Genomic DNA, 25,634 nt, shown 5'->3' with positions numbered 1-25,634 from the left:
TTTTGCGTGATTCGTTAAGGAGCTGGCTATCTTAAAAGGACTGTGCATCATTGGTGGTCCGCCAGGATTCACAGCATTAACTTGGCACTCACTGGGGTTATTATCACTCTGGGGAAACTGATGGTACTGACTCTGCACCAGGGAGGGCAACTCTCAGATGCTGCAGCTCCTGAGAGCAAAGAGATCTGAAAAAGGATGTGAGGCCAAAGACAGTCAGGAATGATGTGCTTGCGAATTCCTAGAAGTACTGCTAAACAGCGAGTCCAAACGGAAGAAAAGAACCCACCATTTGATTCTCCCCTAATGCCTTTTCCTGCACACCAGAGAGTTAATCTAAAGCCTCTACTTTGAGTAAAGGGTCATGGTTTCACAGAGCTGCTGCTGCTGCTAAGTCGCTTCGGTCATGTCTGACTCTGTGTGACCCCATAGACGGCAGCCCACCAGGCTTCCCCATCCCTGGGATTCTCCAGGCAAGAATACTGGAGTGGGTTGCCATTTCCTTCTCCAATGCATGAAAGTAAAAAGTGAAAGTGAAGTAGCTCAGTCGTGTTCTACTCCTAGAGACCCCACGGACTGCAGCCTACCAGGCTCCTCCGTCCACGGGGTTTTCAGGCAAGAGTACTGGAGTGGGGTGCCATTGCCTTCCTTCTCCAGCTCCACAGAGCAGCAGAGCCAAATTCCCTGATGCCAGATTGTCAGCCAATTTCAGAGGCAATGGTCTGATGACTACTATTATTTATCCCCAGTTGGAAAATTTGGGGGGGGGGGACCAAATCACCTTCTCACAACAGATTATAAAGATTCATAGCATTAACTGCCATAAAGAAGCTCAAGTCTTCTCTGTCTTCTTTTTAAAAGTACACACCACCTTCCACCGCTCTATCCGTCGATCCACAAGTATACTGCTTGTGGAAGGAGCGAATCGGACTGGGATGTGTGACCTGATGGCAGAGATTTCTGTTTCAAAAGCACTAGCTGCCTCTCCCAGTGAGTGTATGTCCACCCTGGTGCACGTCCCCAGAGCCTTACGTGGGTTTGAGATGAACTGCATCCTGTTTATGAAGAACTGAAAGCAATTAAAGGATGCATTTCATGCTTTAGTACATTAGGAGGCTACTTGTAAACTTGGGAATGCTCTGCATTCCCTGGCAGGGGGGTTGGGAGGGTGGGGAGGAGAAAGAACCTTCTTTTCTAACTTGGTGCAAACTATTAAAAGGAAAGTCTCAGAAAAATTTATAACCGGGATTGAAATCTGTCAATGCTTGAAAACATGAGAAATGCTTTAAAAACACAAGAAAACAAGTATGTGCTGAATCTAAGGGAAAGGTTGGCTGATGGACTTTCTCTGCGCCACCAAAAAACACATTCAGTTTTCCTCTGAAGTGTGTCTCTTACTCTCGTCTATCCACGACTGCCAGTAGTTGTAGTCCACTGACAAAGCCACGTTATGTCTAGCTGACAAGAGCTAAAACAGCAAAAGGCTACAAAGCTCATCAGCTGCGGCAATCGCTGTATGTGTCCTAAAGAGGCAGGAAGATGGGCAGCCTTGCAAGAGAGCAGGCCCCAGGGAGCTGTCACCAGCTGACCAGGGTTCTACTGAAGTAGGCAGGGGAAAAAGGAGAGGGAAGGGGCAGCAAGTTAGGAAAAGAGGGATGGGAAGAGAAGAGGAAGGGAAAGACCTCATGATAATGTCATGTCAGCATATATATGTAATAGGTTAGAACATTTTCGAAACATATATATGATATACCAAAATCCTTGTTAGAATTTTATGCTTCTCTCACTTGCTTTTCTTTTGTATCATAGAGCTGGGTGGGAAAACAGAGAAAATAAGCTTTCCTTCCCAAAATGCTTGCAGGTGAGAATTTGGGAAAATTCCTCAGACAGACAAGCAACCTGCATTAGGGCCAGAAGGCAAGGGGCTTACATGAAACAAGAAGTTTCATATCCCCATGGTTTGCTCCATATTCATCACAGAGCAATTATCGTCTTGGACTAAGTGGAGTAATGCCAGGCTCTTGAAAACATCGCTTGATAATACATTGATTACTGGGCATTAAACTGTTAGGTATGTAACATGGACAGTAAGCTGTGAATGGGCTTGCCTATGCCAGGCGAGGTCCTAAGTGTCTTCCAAGCACCTCGAGTAGCCTTCCTGACAGGTGAAGGGATACTCCTGTAACTCTACCATCTCTCCAGTGAGGACACTGTTGTGGAGGGAGGTCTCACAACTTGCCCATCTCTCTGGCAGGTAAGTGGACAGTGAGGGGAGGAAGAACCCAGGCTGTATGATCCCAGCCTCTGCTCTGAACCACTCTGGTCCTCCTCCTGTGCAAACAAAACCATCAGCAAAGGATGAAGGAGCACGGGAGCAGAAGACGGAACGTGGGCTAAAATGTTCCGTGTGGCCCCCAAAGCCCCTCACTCCCTGGAAACCTCGGTTTTTTCTTCTACCAACTCAGTTTGACTCCTCTGGGGTTTCTACCTCGTCTACCACGATTTTATATTTCCTGGCAATGGTACCCAGTGTGATATTGAAGATGTAACTCCACAATGTAGCGGACTGAATGCAAGGTATGAAGACAGGGAGATACCTCATCACATTTCAGGATTCAGGGTCAATCGGTGATAATGAAAATCACTCTGGATTCTTCCAATTTGACTACCGTCACCACCTGAGTCCCAACTTCTATGTGATGGGCAGTGCCAGGAGATGCTTTAGACAGTGTTCATTTCTCCTCAGCTCTAAGCACCCAGGATTTACTGCAGTTTTCCATTTGGGGAGTTTTTATCTAATTCTCAGACTTAGCACTACCCCTAAAGTAACCAGCTGAAATACCTGGCTTGGCACATTTTAGGGATTTTGTCTTTATTAGATTTTACTTGAAATCATTTTCCTTCTCTTCATGCACAATTTACAACATAATATGAAGAAAACCCTCACTTATAGTTTTTTATTTCCCCTATGAGGTTAAGTTTAGATGCTCGGCAAAAGATAAGCCTTTTGTTATCAGGGAATTCCCAACTCAGACCAAAGCAACAGTTCTCAGATGCCTGAAGAGTCAGGTATCCTGCCTGGCAGTTCTGCCTTCAGCCAAAATCTGGATAATTAATTTGTATACCCCATAGAATTGGTTTTTCTGACATTTACAGACGTTTGAATTTATGGCAATGCATAAAAATTTTCATGATTTTGGTTCTTCTGTGATTCACATAGATTTATGCCCAGAACATTATCCTCTTATTCCATTTAAATACACACATGGGTATAACATCTAGCACTCAGACTTCTGAGTAAAAAGCTATTATAGAAAAGTATGTAAGCAAACTATTCCAGAGACAGAAAATAACAATACATTCTGCTCACTTGCGGTGAAGAGCAGGTGAGAGAAGTTTTACCTTTTTTAAAGTAACACTGATGCTGGGAGACGAGACCCGGCAGGGGATGACCACCTTCTTCCCTTCGGTCATATTTATAACCTTAGGGATTTCACTGCGCATGTCTACGAAAGGTCTACCTGTATCTGAATGAGAAGAAAATGAAAACACACACACATAAATGACTGTACGATGAACACCCAGACACTGAAGCTGGCGCGGCAACGTGGGGCCACCATACACCTTCCCATTCATGTGACCCCCATACATCCGTATTCTTCTCTCTCACCCGGCCTTCCGTGTTTCTGCCCAGATACAGAAAGCTTCTCTAAGGAAACCAAATTCCTTATTCAGGTCTCGGCCTTCAATCAGCGGACCCCGGGGCCCAGTCCCTACTTTGCAAATTGTGACCTGGGGGATGGGATGAGGAGTGTTTAGATCATTCAGAGAAAAAGCCATAAAAGTGCAGAGTGAGAGTAAGGTGAATATTCTGCATAAACACCTTCCCACAGCTTTGCAAAGGGCCTCAGGAAGCGCCCTCCTGAGCCTTTGTCAGAAGTCAGAGGAGGTGGGTGCACAGGTCCACAGTCTTAGGAGCACCAACGAGAGCGGAGAGTGGGGACCAAGGTGTCAGGCTGGAGAGAGGATTTCCATTTGAATGACAGAAACACGCCTCCACCGCTTTCTGCAGCTTAAAGGCCGACAAGTAAAAGGAGACGGTCTGAACTACTTCAGGGGAGGGGGTAGGGTGAAGGCAGGAGAAGCACGGTGCACACGGCATTTATTTCACAAGCACGTGTGTCCAGTTCTTTAGCCCGCACTGCACGACTACGAACAGTAAAGCACGCGCGAGTGTACGCGAAGAGACCTGGAAAGGGCTTTACCTAATCACCAAGAGATCACCTTTAAAAGCATGGCACTGTCAGCTACAAATCGGCCTTGCCTTTTACCTCTATGAGGATTAAATCAGGTGCCTCTGCAGGGCTGACCCTCAACACCCTCTGGAGGGAGTTCAGGGTGGACAGCAGGAATGAGGCGCTCTGGGGAAAATGGGCAGTCAGTCTTCAGCTAGTTAGATAGTCTCAGGAGATGATTATATGAGCCCAATTCTTGCATCTCCTCATATCTAAAAAAGCACTAAAATCCCTCCTGGTGACATCTGCTCCTCAAGACAAGCAGAAATCTTCTGCAAAAAAATAATACATGCTTGATTGCACATACTTACCCTTCATCAAAATCACATATATGTTGACCTTCCCCACCCCTCTCCTGCCTCTTTGGAGCAGTTTCTCAGAGATATCTGAGATGCTGTCTTCCAAGCTATAGTCCTTATTTCGCCCCCAATAAAACTTAACTCACAACTCTCACATTATGATTTTTTTTTTCCCCAGTTGACAGCATTTTGTCCACCTCAGAGGTCAGAAGGACTCAAACCACTTGCTGGGCTTCCCTGCAGTTCCTGTAGGGACAGGACTGAACATTCTTTCAGAAACACTCTCGTAGTCCACCTCGCATTTGGAATCCCCTGACAGTGATCTCTTCAGGAAACACTGCTCTTAACTTCTCCCCTTGGACACAACCCTCCCTGCCCAGATGGAAAGAAGCCCTGTGCAGACTCTCCCCTGGGCCCTCACCTGCTCGCCGTTCAGAATAATCCTGGATGCCAAACAGAGAATAAAGGGAGAAAAAACACGGGCATGATGGGGGCCATGGCTGCCCGGACTGATTGGGGGCTGCAGACATTGTTATGAACTGTGTCGCCCCCTGCCCCTCCCCCACACAAATGATATGTTCTAACCCCAGCACTGCAGAATGTGACCTCACTAGGGTCAAATAGAGTCACTGCCAATAGAGTTACTTCAGTCAAGTAGGGTGGGGCCCTAGTCCAATAGGCCTGGCGTCCATATAAGACGATGGCCATGTGAGGAGAGACATCCAGGGAGAACGCATATGGAGACAAAGCAGAGATGGAGCAATGCAGTTGGAGGTCAGGGCCACCGAGGGTCGCCGGCCCCCCTCAGAATGTAAGGAGAGGCAAACAGGGGCTCCCTACAGGCTTCAGTGGGGCACAGCCCTGCTGCCACCTCGAGTGTCTAGAATGTGAAATGATAAAGTTCTGTAGTTTTTAACATACACACATACACATACACACAACCACTCCACCACCACGAAAAAAGGGACCTTGCTGTAGCCTGCTGAAGGTGGCGGTGTGTGACATACACCAGAGGAGGCCCTAGAGGGACCCAATTAATACAGCCCATCTTGGATGATCAGAAACCCTTGAACGATTCCTCCTGGTCTCCTGGGAAGCCTTCCTGGGCCAGCCCTTCCTGCTTCCCATCCCAGCCCACCTCAGGGGCTTTGCCAGCAGCCCCAGAACTCTCCTGTTATAGCACCTAACGCACAACTTCCCTGGGTACACGTGGGATGATGACTTCTTAGGAGAGGAGACAGACGGTATTCATCTCTGCCTCATATGAAATGAATGAATGAGCCAGTGAATGAACTACTCTCCAACCCTGTCATTTTACAGATGAGAAGAGAGAGGCGTGAACAGGTGCAGAGAGTTGTCTAGCTGTGAACAGAAACCCCAGAGGCCAGTTTCTTCTCCTGAGCTCCAGTCCAAGGATCCTTCCCTGCCCCACCTCCCCTCATCAGAGCCCGCTCCCTCGTCATAGGAAGCCCTGTTGTTGCCAATTGTTTTGCAGAGACAGGCTGATTGTCACAGTTCTCTGGGGCAAGTGTGTGCGATGTCACACGGTCTAGTGTTGGAGGAATTCCCAGACGAGGATGCTCACTGAGGGGCAGGGAAGGGTGGAGGTGCCTTTGGGACAGCCTCAGGACAAGGCTCAGAGCTGGGGGAGTGAGGGGGACAACAGATTGTGGTTAAGACCGTACATGTTAGGAGAATTTAGGGCTGAGCAGTGACCCACTCCAGCATTCTTGGGCTTCCCTTGTGACTCAGCTGGTAAAGAATCTGCCTGCAATGCAGGAGACCTGGGTTTGATCCCTGGGTTGGGAAGATCCACTGGAGAAGGGAACAGCTACCCAAATCCAGTATTCCGGCCTGGAGAATTACATGGACTGGACAGTTCATGGGGTCTCAAAGAGTCGGACACGACTGAGTGACTTTCACTTCACTTAAGTGGTTAGGACTCGTACTTTCATTGCTGCTGAGGGCGTAAGTTCAAATCCTGGTCCAGGAAAGATGAGCAGCATGACCACAAAAAAAAAAAAAGCATGCACTTCACAGCCAGGGTTCAAATCCTAGCTCTGCCCCTTACTAGCAGTGAAAGAAAGTGAAGAAAGTGAAGATGCTCAGTCATGCCTGACTCTTTGCAACCCCATGGATAGTAGCCTACACCCAGCTCCTCCGTCCGTGGGATTTTCAAGGCAAGAGTACTGGAGTGGGTTGCCATTTCCTTCTCCAGGGAATCTCCCCAACCCAGGGATCAAACCCAGGTCTCTCACATTGTAGACAGATGCTTTACCATCTGAGCCATGTAGCCAAAGCATTTCGCCAATTCCATCCCTCATCTGTAATACTTATCTCAAGGGTGACATAATTCACACATATAAAATGTTTAGAATGGTACCTGGTAGATGTGTACGTGTTAGCTATTAATTTTCTCATTATGAGAAATTTGAACTTGAGAAAGGGGGGTTAGGCTATATGAAAATCATAAATTATACTCAAGATCTAAACTACAGAAAGTACAAATTTATATTCATATAATGGCATAAAAAAAGACAAAACAAATACACTAAAATGTTAGCCATGATTCCCTTTGAGTATTATGAGTTGTTATTATTTTCTTTGTGACCCCATGGACTGTAGCCTGCCAGGCTCCTCTGTCCATGGGGTTTCCCAGGCAAGAATACTGGAGTGGGTTGCCATTTCCACCTCCAGGGGATCTTCCCAACCCAGGGATCGAATCCGAGTCTCCTGTGTTTCCTGCATTGCAGGCAGATTCTTTACCATTGAGTCACCAGAAAAGCCCTTCTGTTTTTGTGAGATTTTCTAGAATAAGCATGTATGATTTTACAATAACATTTTAAATCATTGCATGTAAGTCTCAATGTCTAAACCATTTTTACTTGAGGAAAACTATAAATTTCATGTGATTTACATCAGTTTTGTCCAGTATACTAGGAGACATTAACTATCACATTAATAGTTGTATGTCTATTAGGAAGGCTCAGTGAGTGTAGTAGCATCTGTAGAGAGGAAGAGTTAATTATACGGAGACAAAGATTCACTTATCAGCACAAAATTCCTCCCCTGAATAAAACTGCTGAGCTGGACATCCAGGCAGGACTACTGGGATTCGATCAATTCCTTTCCTTCCTCCTGTGAGTCTATATTTTTATCTCCTTTGTGAGTCCCAAGGTAAACACAAACACCAGGAAATGGTTTAATTCATGTAACTAAATTGTAAATCCTTCACATTTAATTTACTGTCTCCTTAAGCAACCATTTTCAACAAAGGACACTGGCATAAAATGTTCCTGAGGAAACAGTAAACCTTGGTGTAGTCATTTTTAGTCTAAGGAATGCCAGTCCCAAAAGAAAACAAAAGCAGCTAATGCGACATGCCTTTGAACTTCATCTCGCCCTTGTTCATTCTGGATCCTTCGAACACTTGAATTTCATAAGTCAATGCCAATTTTAGCACTGGGCCCACTGTTCAAAAAATATCAGAATTTCAGTGATTGGTGTCCGTCCCAGCATAATTCAAAACACACCATTTGTAGCACAGTTAATAGTGTCATTATAAATCCACTATGTTTACAAATGAACTTATGCCTACAGATACACACACTCTATTCTCCAGGCTTATTAATAGTATATTTCCTCTGCAATTTGCTTCAAGGAAGGGCTAAGAATGAACTTGCCTGACATATTATAATACAAACATTTTTTGTTTTGTATGACCACAGATACAGAAGAGGTCACGGTTCCATTAATATCACCAGTAAAACCACTTACTATTCCCATAGGACGCATTTGTCTTCGTCACAAAATTAAAAACGACTTCTAAACCCAGCCAGCGCCGTGAAGTGATTTCCTGAGACCAAAGTGGCTGGCTGTTGAAAGAGTGAGGAAGAGCTGCTCCGGAGACCGGAGACCGCCGGTGTACCCGTGGTGCAGACACTCTGTCACCAGGGACTCAGGCCACACCCAGAGGCAGGGAGGTCACACCACCTCCCCTCTCTGGACTCTTAGAACTCAAAGCAGCGACAGGAAGCTGGCACAGAATGAGGTTTTCTCATCCAGCAGAAGTAGCTGGGCTGTCATCCTTCAGGACAGCGGGCAGACTTGGGCGCAGGGGAAGATCGAACAGGGACCCTTGCTCAGAGTGGTATTATATCTACTTTTTCAATGTGTTTTTTCCTTTTGAAATCTGTAATCACTCTGGCATATCAGGGCACACAGACATAGAGGTCCCAGCATGGCAGGCTTCATGCCACTCTATTTCCCAAGGGCATCACCTAGGAACTCTTCTATGGAGTGTGGAGCAAGTGAATGGCCCAAGGATTTTAGGGGGTTTTTCAGACTGAAGAAGAGTTCAATAGTAAACATCTTATTTCCGAGTACTTGTTCATCCCCGTGATTTTCATAAACTTTTTCTTGATTTCCTTTTCCTTTAATTTCATTTACCTTAACTCTTAAGTCCTGGTCATGAGGACTCCTAATTATTTTTAAGGAGGATGTGATTTTAATTTACTGAGGATGAAGTGAAGAGGATAAGAAGGTAATTAACCAACACCATGAAAAGGATCCTATCTAGAAATGAGAGTTTTCACATTGCACTTTTGACTTTAGTTGCCCACCAAAGCTTTTGAGAATTCAAAACAGAGCTTTGGAGCAACCACAAGAAAGCTGAAATAGCTATAGTAATATTAGATAAATAGCTATTGTTGTTCGGTTGCTAAATATTAGATAAAATAGACTAAAACAAAAAACATTACTAGAGATAAAGAGGGTGTTTTGTAATAATGATAGTGTTTAGCAGGAAGATATAATAATTATAAATATGTAGGCAACTAGCAACAGAGCACCAAAATACAGGAAGGAAAAACTGACAGGACTGAAGAATAGAAAATTCAACAATAATAGACGAAGATTTCAATACCTTACTTTCAATAATGGACATAACGAGAGAGATGGCTAAAAAGGAAATAAAGAACTTGAACAACGCAGATAGCCAACAGGACTTAACAGACATAAACAGAACCCATCGCAGCAGAATACACACTCTTCTCAAATGCACACAGAACATTCCCCAGGATAAACTATACACTAGGCCATAAAACAAACTTCAGTTAAATTAAAAGGATAGAAATAAGACAAAGTATGTTCTTTGACCACAGTGGAATGAAATTAGAAACCAGTAAGTGAAGGAAACTTGTTGTTCAGTCACTAAGTCATGTCCAAAAAACCAGTAGAAAAAAAATTCATGAATCCAAAAGCTAGTTCTTTGAAAAAATAAACACAACGGACAAACCTTTTGACAGACAAGCCAAGAAAAGAGGAGGAAAGACAAATTAATACGACCAGAAGAGAAACAGTAGATATTACTATTGACACTACTAAAATAAAAAGAATTGTAAAGGAATAATATAACTGTATGCCAATAAATTAGATAACAGATGAAATAAACAGGTTCCTAGAAAGACATAAACTACTGAAAGTAACTCAAAAGAAACAGACAAACTGAATACACCTATAAGAAAAGAGATTGAATCAGTCACCAAAATACTGCCCACAAAGAGAAACTCAGGCCCAGAAGACAAGGGAATTCTATCAGATATCTAGAGAATGAACACCAATTCTTCACAAATTTTTCTAAAAGAACAAAAGGCAAAACTTCCCAATTCATTCTATGAAACCAGTGCTACCCGGATACCAAAACCAAAGACATCACAAAGGGAAAACAGGTCAATACTTTTTATGAATGTGGATGCAAAAAGAGCTCAATTTCCAGCAAACCCAATACCTATAAAAGAAGTATGCACCTGCCAGAGTGGGTGTTCCAGGAATGCAAGATCGCTTTAACATCCAACAACCAGTCAATGTCATTAATATACAATATAAATGGAATAAGAAACAAAAATCTCATGATCCTTTCATTAGGTACAGGAAAAGCATTTGACAAAATCCAAATCCTTATGGAAGACGGTATGGAGATTCCTTAAAAAGCTAGGAATAAAACCACCATATGACCCAGCAATCCCACTCCTAGGCATATAGCCTGAGGAAACCATAAGTGAAAAAGACACATGTACCCCAGTGTTCATTGCAGCACTATTTACAATATCTACAACATGGAAGCAACCTAGATGTCCATTGATAGATGAATGGATAAAGAAGCTGTGGTACATATACACAATGGACTATTACTCAGCCATAAAAGGGAACACATTTGAGTCCGTTCTAAAGAGGTGGATGAACCTAGAGCCATTATACAGAGTAAAGTAAGTCAAAAAGAGAAAGATAAATATCGTATACTAATGCATATATATATGGAATCTAGAAAGATAGTACCAAATAATTTATTTTATTTGCAGGGCAGCAATGGAGAAACAGACATAGAGAATAGACTTATGGACATGGGGAGAAGGAAGGAGATGGTGCAATATGTGGAAAGAGTAACATGGAAACTTACATCACCATATGGAAAATAGATGGCCAATGGGAATTTGCTATATGTCTCAGGGAACTCAAACAGGGTCTTTGTACCAACCTAGAGGGGTGGGATGGGGAGGGAGATGGGAGGGAGGTTCAAGAGGGAGAGGACATATGCATAGCTATGGCTGATTCATGTTGAGGCTTGACAGGAAAAAAAATTCTGTAAAGCAATTACCTTTTAATTAAAAAAAATAAATTAAAAAAATCCAAACCCCTTTCATAACAAAACACACACACACACACACACTCAAAAAACTAGGAACAGAAGGGCATTTCCTCAATCTGATATACAAAAAAAACGTAACAGCTAACAACACTGTTAATAGTAAAATGCTGGATGCTTTCCCCCTAAGATTAGGAACAAGACAAGGTTGTCCAGTCTTACCACTTCTGTTCAGCACTGTACTAGGGCTTCAATGGTTATTATGAATAATGTTACAATAAACATTCCAGCTAGAGCAATTCAGCAAGAAAAAGAAATAAAAGGCATCCAGATTTCAAAGGAAGAAATTTTCTCTGTTTTCAAATAACATGATCTTGTATATAGAAAATCCTAAGGAGTCCACTAAAAAAAAAAAAACAAAAAACCTATTAATTGGAACTAGTAAATGAGTTCAGCAAGATTTCAGGATTCAAGATCAATATGCAAAAGTATTATATACTTCTATGTACTTTCAATGAACAATCTGAAAATGAAATAAAAGTTTTATTTATAATAGCATCAAGACAGAACAAAACACTCAGGAATATATTTAACAAAAGAAGTGTGAAGCTTATATTTTGCAAACCGCAAAAATACTGTGGAAAGAAATGAAGTAAATAAATGGTAATACTACCTATGTTCATGAATTGGAAGACTTAATATTGTTAAGATGGCAGTGCTCCTCAAATTGATCTATGGATTCATTGCAATCCCTATCAGAATGCTGGATAACTTCTTAGTAGAAACTGACAGGCTGATGCTAAAATTTACAATTGAATGGGACCCAGAAGAGCCAAAACAACCTTGAGAAAGAGGACTCACACTTATCAATTTCAAAAGTTACTACTAAAACTGTAAACAACCATGATTAAGACAGTGTAGTACTGGCATAAGGACAGACAAGCAGATCGGTGAAGTAGAACTAAGAGTTCATAAATAAGCCCTTGAGTCCATGGTCTGTTGGTTTTCAACCGGGCTGCCAAGACCATTCAATGGGGAAAGATCAGTCTTTTCAACAAATGCTGGAACAACTCTACACACAAAAGAATAGAGGACCTTTACATCAAACCATACATAAATATGAACTCAAAATGTATCAAAGGCCTAAATTTAAGAGCAAAAACTATACAACTTTTACAAGAAATCAGAGAGGTAAATCTGCATGATCTCAGATTTGACACTGGATTCTTATACATGATATCAGCAACAAAAGAAAAAAGTAGATCAACTGGACTTCCTCAAAAGTTAAAACTTTTGTGCTTCAAAGAATACTATCAAGCAAGTGAAAAAAGAATGCACAGAATGAGAGAAAATATCTGCAAAGTATTTATCTGATAAAGGATTTGTATCTAGAATACAGAAATATTTATATATCTAGAATACGTTAAAATCTAGATATACAGAAGCTGCCTGCGATGCAGGAGACACAGGAGACTCAAGTTTGATCCCTGAGTGTGGAAGATCCCCTATGGAAGGAAATGACACCCATTCTAGTATTCTTGCCTGAAGAATCACATGGACAAAGGAGCCTGGGTGGCTATAGTCCAATGAGTAGCAAAGAGTCAGACAGGACTAAGCAATTAAGCACAGCACATCTTAATATTGATACCTCTAAATTTTATGTCTAGAACATAAAAATATTTTTATAATACATATTTAGAATATGTAACTACATAAAATATATTAATATATAATCTAATTAAAAAATTGAAGAACTCTTACAACTTGGTAACAAATAATCCAATTTAAAAATGGAAAAGAGATCTAAAAAGACATTTCTTCAAAGAAGAGGTACAAATAATCAATAAGCACATGCAAAGATGCTCAGCATCATGAGCCATCAGAGAAATGCATACCAAATCCACAATGAGATACTGCCTCAAATCCACTGGGACGGTGATGAAAAGACAGGGTAGCAAGGACTGGCAAGAACTTGGAGAAACTGGAACTCTCATATGCTGCTCATGGGAACATAAGATAGCCACTTTGGGACATAGTCTGGCAGTTCTTCAAATGGTTAAACATGCAGTTATGCTTACATATGACCTGGTACTTCCTCCCTTAGGTATGTACCCTAGAGGATGAAAACTTGTTCCGCAAAAGAACTAGCATATGACTGTTCACTGCAGCATTATGTCCATCTACTGGCAAATGGATGGCTAAAACGTGGGAGACCCATACAATACAATGGAATATTATTTGGCAATAAAAAGAAATGAAGTGCTTATACTTAGTACAACATGAATGAACCCTGACATATTATGCTGAGTGCAAGAAGACAGCACATACTTATATATTTAATAATAAAATGCCACATATTTTATTATTCTGTTTATATGAAATACTCAGAATAAGCAAATCTACAGGGACTGAAAGTAGATTAGTGTTTGCTTAGGGCGGGGAGGTATAGAAGGGTAAAGGGTGACAGCTAAAAGGTACAGAGGTTCTTTCTGAGATAATGAAGGGTTCTGAAATTGTCTGTAGTGATGGTTGCATATGTCTGCCTATGTGCGAAAGACCATTTTTGTTGTTCAGTCGCTCCATCATGTCTGGCTCTTTGCAATCCCCATGGACTGCAGCATGCCAGGCTTCGCTGTCCTTCATTATCTCCCAGAGCTTGCTCAAACTCATGTCCATGGAGTCACTGATGCCATCCAACCATCTCATCCTGTGTTGCCCCTTTCTCCTCCTGCTCTCAATCTTTCTCAGCATCAGCATCTTTTCCATTAAATTATACAATTTAAATGGGTGAATTATACAGTATATGAATATCTCAAAACACTTATTTTGAAAGAGAACAGAACTCTGGGGTCTATCTCAGGAATGGTGACCCCCTGTTTCCTAAGCTGGAATTGTAACCGGAGATCATTCAGTGCCGACTACCTTATCTTATAGAGTCCCTCCAACCTTTCTCTCCCACTCCTCTTTGCATTTGAGGAAGCCACTCACAAAAAATTTTCTCCCATGACAAAACCATCCTGATTGTAAATACCTAGTTTAGTTCCCACTTAGCAGTCCCAGGTCTGTGGGGAACATAGTGAGACATCTCTGTCTTCCTTCAGCCGGGAGGTTCCTTGACCGATGTATCTATCCAAGTCTACACAGTATTTCTTAGTGAGTCATGCTGGTTATCCAAGTGAACAAGTAAAACCTCAGCTGTAATTCGCTACCCACCCAGATTCAGAAGTGAGATAATCCCCTCTATGGCTGACCTAGGAATATCAGTGCCAGGCTCTGCCATCTACATGAGACCGTACACAAATGTTTCTATTACAGCAAAGTAAGCAGAGAGAGGGCACCGTATTTCAGACTCAAGATGCTATCCTAAAATTAAACATGAATATATTATTTGTGTGATACAAAATCAAAAAAGCTCTTTCCTGACTGCCTACCTTCCTTCAAAAGAGAAGCACACAGTTTTGCCTTATCTCATTTGGAAGTCCCATTTGTTCACTTATAACGGCAAGTTGGACATTCAGTTCAGTTCAGTCACTCAGTCGTGTCCGACTCTCTGCGACCCCATGAATTAGGAGAAGACAAAAGACCAAGACTTAGGAGAGAGGAGGACAGGAAGAGTGGTTCAGCCCCTCGCCTTCTTCCTGCATCTTCTGTGAATTTGCTCCTTGAAATGAGCATATCTAGCAGCCAGGCAATTGGGGTAATCAATCATTTCAACCCAGTGTCCAGCAGAGGCTGGGCACATGGTGCATGGCCAACTGATGTTTATTGAGAAGATACCAGATGAAGCAAGAAACAAGGTGAAATCAGGACGCATTATGGTCCTGTGCACACAGCAGCTCCATGGACTCCAGTTCTAGCTGTATGGACCTCACACATACCTCTCCCCCCGGCTCAGAAACTTTCCTTTTGATTAGAGGAAAAAGTAGATACTAAATTCTGCCTGAAGGAGAATAATTTCTCTTTAATTTACAGCTAAGACCTAAGTAAGTTAGCTGAAGATCTAAGTAAGAGTGGAGTGCCAGGGGGATGGTACACCTGACTAGACCAGAAAGGCAGACAAGGGCGCAGTTTCTCGGGCTGCCTAGGACCTTGCTCACTGGGTGTTCACACAAGATGCTTAGTTGATTTCTATGTTCACAAAGTCAGATCTTCATCTTGATCAGTTAAAACATCTCAAAAGAAAAGAAAGAAAAAGAGAAAAGCTAAGAAGGAAGTGGGGGGAGAAGGACGGACGGACATATAGAGGGATGACAGATGGATGATGAAAGGAAAGATAGAAGGAAAGAAAGGAATGAAACAGGAATAAAGGAGAAAGGGAAGAAGGAAGCAAGCAGCTCTGATGGGCAACAACCATTCCTTCTTCTACTGCCAAGATTTGGGGCCGTGTCCCAAATTCTACTATTCCCAGCTCTGCCTCTGAATCGGAAGATTATAAAACTGTTAGGCGACTTGTGTGATACCCTAACACAGCCTCTCACGTTACAGAAGCAGAAGCTGAGTCCCAGAGATGAGGAAAGACCTTCCCACAGGCATAGGAATGGCACAAATGGTTGAGCCAGACCTGAATCCAGGCGTCCTGGTCCTAGACCATCCTCTCTGCATCAACCAAAATCTAGCCCAGACTCTCAGAATGACTTAGGGGTGACAATTACACCTTCAAATACCCCACAGATGGGACGGAAGGAAGGAAGGGTGGAGGGAAGGAAAGACGGCCCAGGGACATGGGGTCTTCTGGCAGGAGATCAGAAATATGAAAGGACAGACTGATAAGAAATTCCTACTGTGAACATCAAGCTCGAGTCAATGGACCCCCTGCTTAGCTCTCTCTGCTATAAGATGCTGGGGACGTTTTGGGGTCTCTGTCATTACCACCTCAGGGCCAAGAGCTGTCCAACCAGATAAAGCTCTATCTTATGGAGCCTAAAGATCAAAGTCCTTCCAGGGGACAGTCATCCTCCAGTGCAAGGGATGTTTGGTCCCTGGGACATGGGTTCTCCCTGAGGGCAGCTACCCTCTCAGGAGAACGTCCCCTCCAGGGTCTTGTACTGTTGGCATTGGAGGCCAGGGTCCTGCTTAGGTCGGGCACAGCTGCCCTGTGACTCTCTGAGGCTTAGTTCCCTCTAGAATATATGACAGGCATTTTCCTGTCCCCAAACCTATGACGTGTTATGCATGCATGTGAAATGTTCACGCAGGGAGTAGCACCCTGACACCTCCTAGGGGGTTGCTGGGTGAGGAGGAGGGAACCGGATGCAAGGCCACAGGGGTGGTGGCAGTTGAGAGCATGGGGCCAGGTCTGGAGCAGGCCAGTCCTTGGTCACTGCAGCCATTGTTGTCAAGTGGGAATACAGGCCAGCACAGCTAGAGTTCGTTTTTCCAGATAAGTAGGAAATCAGATTTTTATGTGAACTCCTCCAATTATTAAACATTGGCAGCCAAAAGCACTGCGCCTGCCAGTCAAAATGTATATCAGCAGCATTTGGCCCGAACACTTCCTGGCCTGCAAGTTTGTACTGCCCCCCAGCCCCCACCCCACTCCGTTCTGTCCTGCACACAAACCTCCAAGGGGATTGAGGGGAAGCCCAGCAAGAACATACTGGCAAGAGCAGGGCCTTGAGTCTATCAGATCTGGGTCCCAAGTTTGACTTGGGACTTACATGCAGTATGTGACCCTCAACACAGTATTAAATTTCTCCAACTTTCCTGTCCAAGGAGACTGACAATGGAATTCATCCCATTGGATTTCAAGGATGAAATATGATTTACGGTAATGAACCTCAGCCAGATATCAATAAAGGATAGAAAGGCACACTCGATACTGCTCAAGTGTCAACAGTAGGAAGGCGCCGGGGCGTCTTGTCCAGCCCCACCAAATGAGCACCTGTGCTGTGTTTGAATACCTGGACACACAGGGAACTCACCACCTCCCAAGACAGGTCATTCCACTGCCAGAGAGCTTTAGATGTTAGAGAGTGTTTGCTTATATCAAGATGAAATCTGCCTGTCTTGACTTCTTTCATTCTTAAATAGTAGCTGTACTGTCAGGGGTTATAAAGATGAAGTTTGATCTCTTTGCCTCAGAGAAAAACTTTGAAGGAGATATTTTTCCACCCAGTTCTTTACTTTTCAAAACATTTATGTTCCTTTTGTTGTTCTTTGCCAGTGAACAATAACAAAACCGTCAGATTACTTAATGCTCACAACCCGGTGGGGCAGGTACCCATTTGACAGATGAGGAAAATGAAGTATGGGGGCAGGATCATAGAATGTACTTGTAATTCCTGTTCCTCTTGAAATGTAAATTAAATGGTAAGACCTGGCAAACGTTTGACAAACCTAGAGAAGGTATTAAAAAGCAGAGAGATCACTTTGCCAACAAAGGGCCGTATAGTCAAAGTCATGGTTTTTCCAGTACATCCATACAGATTCTTTACCACTAGCGCCACCTTGGAAGCCCATAAAAGCATGACATTCCTTCAAATTTGAATTTTAGATAAACAACAAATAAGTATAAATAAAAATCTTTAAGTATAACTATGCCCTAAATATTGCCATGGGCTTCCCTTCTGGCTCAGTTAGTAAAGAATCTGCCTGCAATGCAAGAGACCCAGGTTTGATCCCTGGGTTGGGAAATACCCTGGAGAAGGAAATAGCAACCCACTCCAGTGTTCTTGCCTGGAGAATCCCATGGACAGAGGAGCCTGGTAGGCTACTAAATCACCACCACCATGGTTTTTCCAGTAGTCATGTACAGATGTGAGAGTTGGACCATAAAAAAGGCTGAGCGCCAAAGAACTGATGCTTGAATTGTGGTGTTGGAGAAGACTCTTGAGAGTCCCTTGGGCAGCAAGGAGACCAAACCAGAGAATCCTAAAGGAAATCAGTCCTGAACATTCGCTGGAAGGACTGATGCTGAAGCTCCAATACTTTGGCCACCTGATGCAAAGAGCCAGAAAAGATGATGATGCTGGAAAAGACTGAAGGCAGAAGGAGAAGGGGGCAACAGAGGATGAGATGACTGGATGGCATCACCAACTCAACGAGCATGAGTTTGAGCAAACTCCGGAGATGGTGAAGGACAGGGGAGCCTGGTGTGCTGCAGTCCATGAGGTCGCAAAGAGTTGGACACAACTGAGTGATTGAACAAGACTTGGCACCACCTGCATCACAAACCCCATCCACCTGTTAATGGTGTTCAAGGTTGGGTTCTTGGCTAAACAGAGTTAACTAAAAGCCTGAATCTTTCTCACATATGCTGTCTCAGCTGCTTTCTTCCCCATAGTCCTAGGGCGGTCAGCTGGCTTTGCCAGCCAAATACAGTCCTTTACACTTATTCCTGTCAGATCTCATTTGGTTAATCCCACGTCACAGTTTGGTCAGTTGGATATTTTGGGGATGGTGATTCTGTCATGTGACGTGTGTGTTTTTGCCCTCATTGTGGCTCTTTTGTTCTGTATGCCCTGCATTTCCTCATCAATGCCCAGGAGGACCAGTGAGACCAATATCAATTTTAAAACTCCATGTTTCTTTCATTTAGCAAACATCTCTGAGCACCTCCTCCCTGGCACACCCCAGCTGGAGCCATCAGAGTGAGCAAGACAGTCACTCCTGGTCCTCACTGAGCTGGTGAGATGAGTCCTATGTGAGGGGAGGGCAAACCTAGTTTGGGGGAGCCTGGGGAGCTTCCCAGGATGGGTGATGTTGAACTGGAGACCTAAAAGATGAGTACAAGAAGACTGGTTCCATCTCTGGTGGAGCATCGCTCCTCCACGCCCCTCTTATTGTTCTCTTTCCATAGGGCTTTGCAATAGGCTTGGTTGTAACCTGTTTTATTTGCATCACTAATTGCTGTCCTTGAAAACTGAGGGGATTATCTTTGTAGTTTCTATTCTGCCCAGCTCACTGCCTTTCACCACAGCAATTACAACTGATTATGGCTCAGATGGTAAAGAATCCACTGGCAATGCAGGAGACCTGGTTTCAATCCCTGGGTTGGGAAGATCCCCTGGAGGAGGGCATGGGAACCCATTCCAGTATTCTTGCCTGGAGAATCCAATGGACAGAGGAGCCTGGTGGGCTGCAGTCCATGGGGTCACAAAGAGTCAGACACACCTGGCCAACTAAGCACAGCACAGTCCTCCTAAGTGTAGGCACAGAGTTTGTGTACAGCCTCCCACTGAATCTCCCAACAGCCACACAAAGTGCTAACTCTTCCCATTTTACAGAAAAGGAAACCAAGGCTGGGAAGACGTAACAGTAGCAGCAGTTAACAGCAAACACATGAGAAGTGTGTACTATACACCAGACCCTAAAACTAAGCATTTTATGTGTGTGAACTCCTGATGGGAGCAAGGATTAAGGACAAGAACCGTGCTGCCTTCTCCACTGCAGATTAGTTATATGGGCAGTTACTTAACCTTCCCTTGAAGAGAAGGTGAAAACGATAGCGCTGCTTCCTAGGATTAGGAAGTTATGAGAATGAAATCCCTAACCAATACAGGTACCTAGAGTGGCGTCCAAAACACGGTGAGACCTAAGTATGAACCGCTATTCTTATTAAGGAATCTGCACAGAGACTTTGCACATATCAGAGTGGGGACTGAATCCAGTTTGAACCCTGGATCATGTTTCAAATATAATTTAGATATACACTACTCCAGGGGATCTTCCCTACCCAGGGATTGAACCTGGGTCTCTTGCATCTCCTACTCTGGCAGGAGGGTTCTTTACCTGGTGGCTCAGGTGATAAGAAACTTCCTGCAATGCAGTAGACCCAGGTTTAATCCCCGGGTCAGGAAGATCCCTTGGAGGAGGGCATGGCAACCCACTCCAGTATTCTTGCCTGGAGAATCCCCATGGACAGAAGAGCATGGTGGGCTACAGTTCACAGGGTTGCAAAGAGTCGGACATGACTGAGTGGCTAACACTCTCACTTTCTTTACCTCTAGTGCTACCTGGGAAGCCTCATATATATAATACTCTATATAAGGGCTTCCCTGGTGGCTCAGTTGGTAAAGAATCCGCCTGCAATGCAGGAGACCTGGGTTTGATCCCTGGGTTGGGAAGATGCCCTGGAGAAGGGAAAGGCTACCCACTCCAGTATTCTGGCCTGGAGAATCCCATGGACTGTATAGTCCATGGGGTCGCAAAGAGTTGGACGTGACTCAGCGACATTCACTTTCACTTTTTTTCACTTTCACTCTATAGATAATCTTTCACTCTAAAATAGACAATCAACAAGAATCAACTGTATAGCACAAGGAACTCTACTAAATATTCTGTAATAATCTAAATGGGAAAAGAATTTGGAAAAAAAAATAGTTCCTCAGAAAACTAAAAATACAATTACCAAGTGATACAGCAATCCTTGGGGTCACAAAGAGTCGGACACACCTAGGTGACTGAGCCCGCACACACCTCAATCCTATTCCTAGGCATATACCCATATAAAACCCTAATTCAAAAAGATACACGCACCCCCATGTCCATCGCAGCACTATTCACAATAGCCAAGACATGGAAGCAACCTACATGTCCATCAACAGGTGAATGGATAAAGAAGACATGGTACGTACATACAACGGACTTACTGCTCATCCATAAAAAAGAATAAAATAAAATAAAATTTGCAGCAACGTGGATGCAACTAGAGATTATCATACTAAGTGAAGTAAGTCAGAAAGAGAAAGACAAATACTGGTATTTGTGCTATATAAGTGATAGCACTTATATGCAAAATGTAATGCAGAGCACAAATGAACCTATCTACAAAACAGAAAGAGACTTCAGACATAGAGGACTGACTGGTGGTTGCCAAGGGTGAGAGGGGAAGGGAGAGGGATGGACTGCAAGTTTGGGGTTGGTAGATGCAAACTATTACATTTAGAATGGATGAACAACAAAGTCCTCCTGCATAGTGCAGGAACTATATCCAGTCTCCTGGAATAAACCATAATAGAAAAGAATATTTTAAAAAATATATAGGTATGTGTATAACTGAGTCACTCTGCTGTACAGGAGAGATGGGCACAACATTGTAAATCAACTGCACATCAATAAAAATTTTTTTAAGAAAAAATATATGAATATGTATGAATGAATCATTCGTCTGTACACCTGAAATGAACATTGTAAATCAACTATGCTCCAATATCAAATAAGATAAAAAATGAATACAGTATGTTAATTGGTATTTGATGAAGGAAGGAAGGACAGTGCACTGATTGCATTAGTAATAGCACAGTCAGCCATGACAACCACCAACGCAACCCGGCCCAAATGCCTCAGACGACAAAAAAAATGGATATTTCAAACAGTAAAGGAAAACTGAGTAGTGTCTGAACTGCAAGGACCACCAAGATCATAACAGGGTACCTCCTTGTCTCCAGGTGGGGTGGCATTTCATTGCCATTGTTAAAGAAAGTTATGAAATCTCAGAAACTTAAAGCCTTTTCAGCTTGAGGGGATTTCTCTTGGAAAGTCCCTTGCTCACTTTTCTTAATGAAATTACATGATGGACATTTTTCAAATCCTTCAAAACCTTAAGGTTTTGATGGACTGTTTTCCACCCTTCTTGTTTGTAGGGGACACATGAGAGGATATGGTCAGTTTTATGGGATTTTCATTTAGACTTCACTGCCATCTTGAGATTTCATAATTCCACCTCAATCACTAATTTTTCCAAGTGGCTCAGTCAAGAGAATGCTCATTCTGATTACTTTTAAGCATTTATGTAGTTCTACTCAATGCCTGGTGACACACAATGGTTATTGTGAGCAAAGATTAGCTATGTGCTTCCTAAGACCTGGCCTGCCCCATTTTTCTGGTGTGGAGCCTAGCGAGTGTCAGGAAATGCTCTTCCTCTGAAGGAAGGACCAAACTTTTAATTGACAGGTACCACCAAGAGCTAGGCCTTCTCTGGTGGCTCAGCAGTAAAGAGTCTGCCTGCCAATGCAGGTGACCCAGGTCGGGAAGATCCCCTGGAGTAGGGAATGGCCACCCACTCCAGTATTCCTGCCTGGAGAATTCCATGGACATGAACTGGTGGGCTACAGTTCAAAGGGTCGCAAAAAGTCAGACATGACCGAGCACACACGTACCAAGAGCTAAAAATGAAATTCCTAGGAACATGCTGGATGAACACAGGGCTCAGGGCAAGGGCTCCGGAAAGAAGATGTGACACCCCTGACTTCCAACAAATCCACAAGTGGCTTCTGTCCCAACCGTTTGTCAGTGTTTCCCCGAGTCAAAGCCCCATGGCATCTAATAACAAAGTGTCTCTAGAAGGGAAATGTGAAATGGCAGGACTTAATGACATCAAGAATGTCTTCCATCAACTTTTCACGCAGCTGGAAGGAGAGTGGATAAGAGTTAAGTTACTCTAAACTCTCACCATGTGGTCCTAATCAGCTGTCCCCTGTGATGGATCGAACAGATAATCTCCTTCAAGCCTCAGCCTTACAGGGAGCCCAGCGCCAGGCTGTAGAGAGAGGGGTCTGGTCCCCAGGGAAAACTCCAACCAGCAATGTCATCAGAGTCTATTTAAAATCCTAGCCCGGTCTGTTTCTTCTTTTTCACCACTTCACCAAAATGAGCGGAAAAAAAAAAAAAAATCCAGGAAAACCTGACCTTGTTCTAGATTTTTGGTGAAGCTATATGCAAAGGCAAGCCAGGAAATACCTAAGAATTTTTTTTAAGATTTTTTTTTTTTAATGTGGACTTTTTATTGAATTTGTTACAGTATTGCTTCTGTTTTTTATGTTTGTTTGTTTTTTTTTTTTAGCTGTGAGGCATATGGGATCTTAGCTCCCCAGCCAGGGATCGAACCTGCATCCCCTGCATTGGAAGGAGAAGTCCTAACCCCTGGACTGCCAGGGAAGTTCCCTCTAGGAATTCTGTACAGAGGATGGTTTGGAGTAGAATTCTGCTAACGCAGGTCAGCCTCAGGCTGCTGCCATTTTAGGAAACCTGCTGGGGGTTTCCAGACGAGTAATCCAGAGGCTGAGTCCGAACTCTGTTCACCCCAACATATTCCTCCATCTCCTGGGCAAATACATCAGGCAACGATGTGAGAAGGATGGCAAACACGAGCCATCACCTGAGCTGTTTGCACTGGCTGCTTCCTGGGGCACAAGGTGTCTGGCACACTTTCTTCTCAATACCTGTGTGCTCAAGCACCATCAGTCTTAGCCCCCGAGACGGAAGCTTTGGGAACTTCTTATGGGAGCATTCATGCTAGAATAGACAGAGGTTTCGGAAAGTAAGTGGAAGAAGCCATTCATTGAGTGAGGACAGACATGGAGTGAGTAAGGGGGACGACATGAGCGGCTCTTTGGGCAGGCAGCAGGAGGGGTGATGTGTACCTGCTGAAAACTGACTGTGAAAACCAGACAAGACCCTGGACAGTAACCAAGCAATAACAGATAACGTCATAAATTTGGTAAAGCAATCCAGACCTAGAGAACTCAGCTGACCTGTAGTTAAGTGTTTTTTTTTTTTGTAAGTTGATTTCTTAAATTTTTTTTTTCTTGCTACAAGATGTCAACTATTTTAAGCACTGTGAGGGATCTTCCGGTGTGGGCTGGAGGGCTGACACCCCTGCTGCACCCCCAGTTTAGAAATGTCATCACCAGCCAGGAAAAAGTGGAAGTGGAGTGAATCTGGAGAAAAGTGAAGTGAACTCTGAGTAAATCTAGAAAAGAAAGTGGAAGCAGACTCTGAGTAAGTCTGCAGACTGCTACTCTTTCACTAACATCCCTGCTTGGTTTTTTTCCCGCTTGTTTCACGGTCATGCTGCCTGGAATCGCCATGCACTATGGCCAGCTGGGCAACAAACTCCCAGTGCTCAACCGTCCTCCGGCTACGCAGTGTCGCCCCGGCACCCTGTGCGTGCTTCGCAGTGCGCCAGACCAGGCAGGAGTCCAGGGGAGACGGTGTCGGGGCAGAACCATCCACAGAACTTCAGTAAGTTCTACCGGGGGTGGGAGGCTCAGTCAGGACTCTTGGAGGCATCCTCTTCACTCCCTGGAAAGCCTCGTTTTTGGACAACAGCCATTATCTCACAAAGTTAAACCCGTGCATTTTAAAAGCCTCACTAATGTATAGAAGTCGTAGTCCTAGAGAGGGACCAGGGGCCTCCAAAACCCTAAGATGCCAGAACTTTGCTCGTGCCTCCCCCAGAACGAACAGGGTCTTGCAGGTGTGTGATCCACGTCCACAGATGAACGCCACCTGCTGACCGCACCTCCTGGGTCACATCCGCTTTATCTCAGGAACGTGATGAGTGTGTGTTGCACACAGGCACCCACCAGGGTGGGAGCCACGTTAACTAGAGGAGAGGTGTTATTTTCATCACCACGTTCTCTGGCTCAGGAGTGATGAGCCAAAACCACCACGGTGCTCAAAATGGGAGTTGTTTTCTCAAATACAAAGCATAGAAAGGACCCTTCCACACCTGTGAAAATTTTAATAAGTTTACCTTAATCAGACTGAAACTTTTAAAATTATTGTGCTGAGTTCCACAATAAGAAGCACTTTCCACATTAGACCCCAAAACCACACACACTCACACGTATTTTACATTTATGTGGTATTGTGTATATGTGTGCGTGTGTTTGGGAAACAAGTTCTATTTTTTAAAAAGTTTCACTAAATCATACTTACCCTTGCTTTTTGCAATAAACTTAGATAGTTTCCATTTACTCTGCTTTATTTTTTTAAATGCTGATAACAACTCACTTTTTTTTTTTTTTTTTTTGCCATGCTGCATAGCATGCAGGATCTTAGTTCCCTGACCAGGAAGCGAACCCACGCTCCCTGCAGTGGAAGTGTGGAGGCTTAACCACTGGACTGCCAGGGAAGTCCCACAACCCATTAATTTGATTCCACAGCCCATTAACAGTTGGGGTTTTTAAGAGCCCTGCTCATCTTAGTACATAGAAACGTCTCTTCACCTTGTGGTGTGAGCTGGAATGCAGTGGTGACTGTGTGTGTGGACAGTGACCACAGGTTCTGACTCCATCAGGTAACAACCCAAAGCTCTCCGAGACTGGGGTCTGGTTCTCTAAGGCCAATCACTCAGAAAAACAGCCTGAAACCAGTGTAACCTATCATTCCTCAAGGGAAAAACACTGAGTTTGAAATTTAATAGAACGTAGTAACTGTATAATCTCTATTCCCAAAGACAAAGCAACCGCTGGTCTACAGTTTGAAGTCAATAACTGAATCTCCCAGTGTAGTGGAAACAGCCTTAACCTTGGGGTCTGACCTAGATCCTCTTCCTGGCTAGTCATTTCATTCCCTCTGTCTTGAGCGGATCACAGCAGCTGTTTTCTCATACATAAAATGGAAGAATAACACCAATGTGATTTATCTCAGAGTTATGCAAAAGCTCTTAAGGGA

General features: G+C 43.6%; 1 protein-coding gene across 6 annotated transcripts in view; it reads right to left on the bottom strand.

The window, feature by feature from the left end:
• FLT1 (fms related receptor tyrosine kinase 1) overlaps positions 1-25,634 on the bottom strand; it is a 205,302-nt gene that overhangs the window by 139,006 nt on the left and 40,662 nt on the right. For all 6 annotated transcript variants that reach the window (XM_015473753.2, XM_024999786.2, XM_024999785.2 and 3 more), the window contains exon 4: positions 3,400-3,524. In XM_015473753.2, the coding sequence (XP_015329239.1) occupies positions 3,400-3,524 (125 nt within the window). The remainder of the gene's footprint in view (positions 1-3,399; positions 3,525-25,634) is intronic.

Source organism: Bos taurus, chromosome 12 (genome assembly GCF_002263795.3).
Source record: "Bos taurus isolate L1 Dominette 01449 registration number 42190680 breed Hereford chromosome 12, ARS-UCD2.0, whole genome shotgun sequence".
Taxonomy (NCBI): domain Eukaryota; kingdom Metazoa; phylum Chordata; class Mammalia; order Artiodactyla; family Bovidae; genus Bos; species Bos taurus.
The sequence above is the reverse complement of the archived record's forward strand: the minus strand, read 5'-3'. Positions and strand labels throughout refer to the sequence as shown.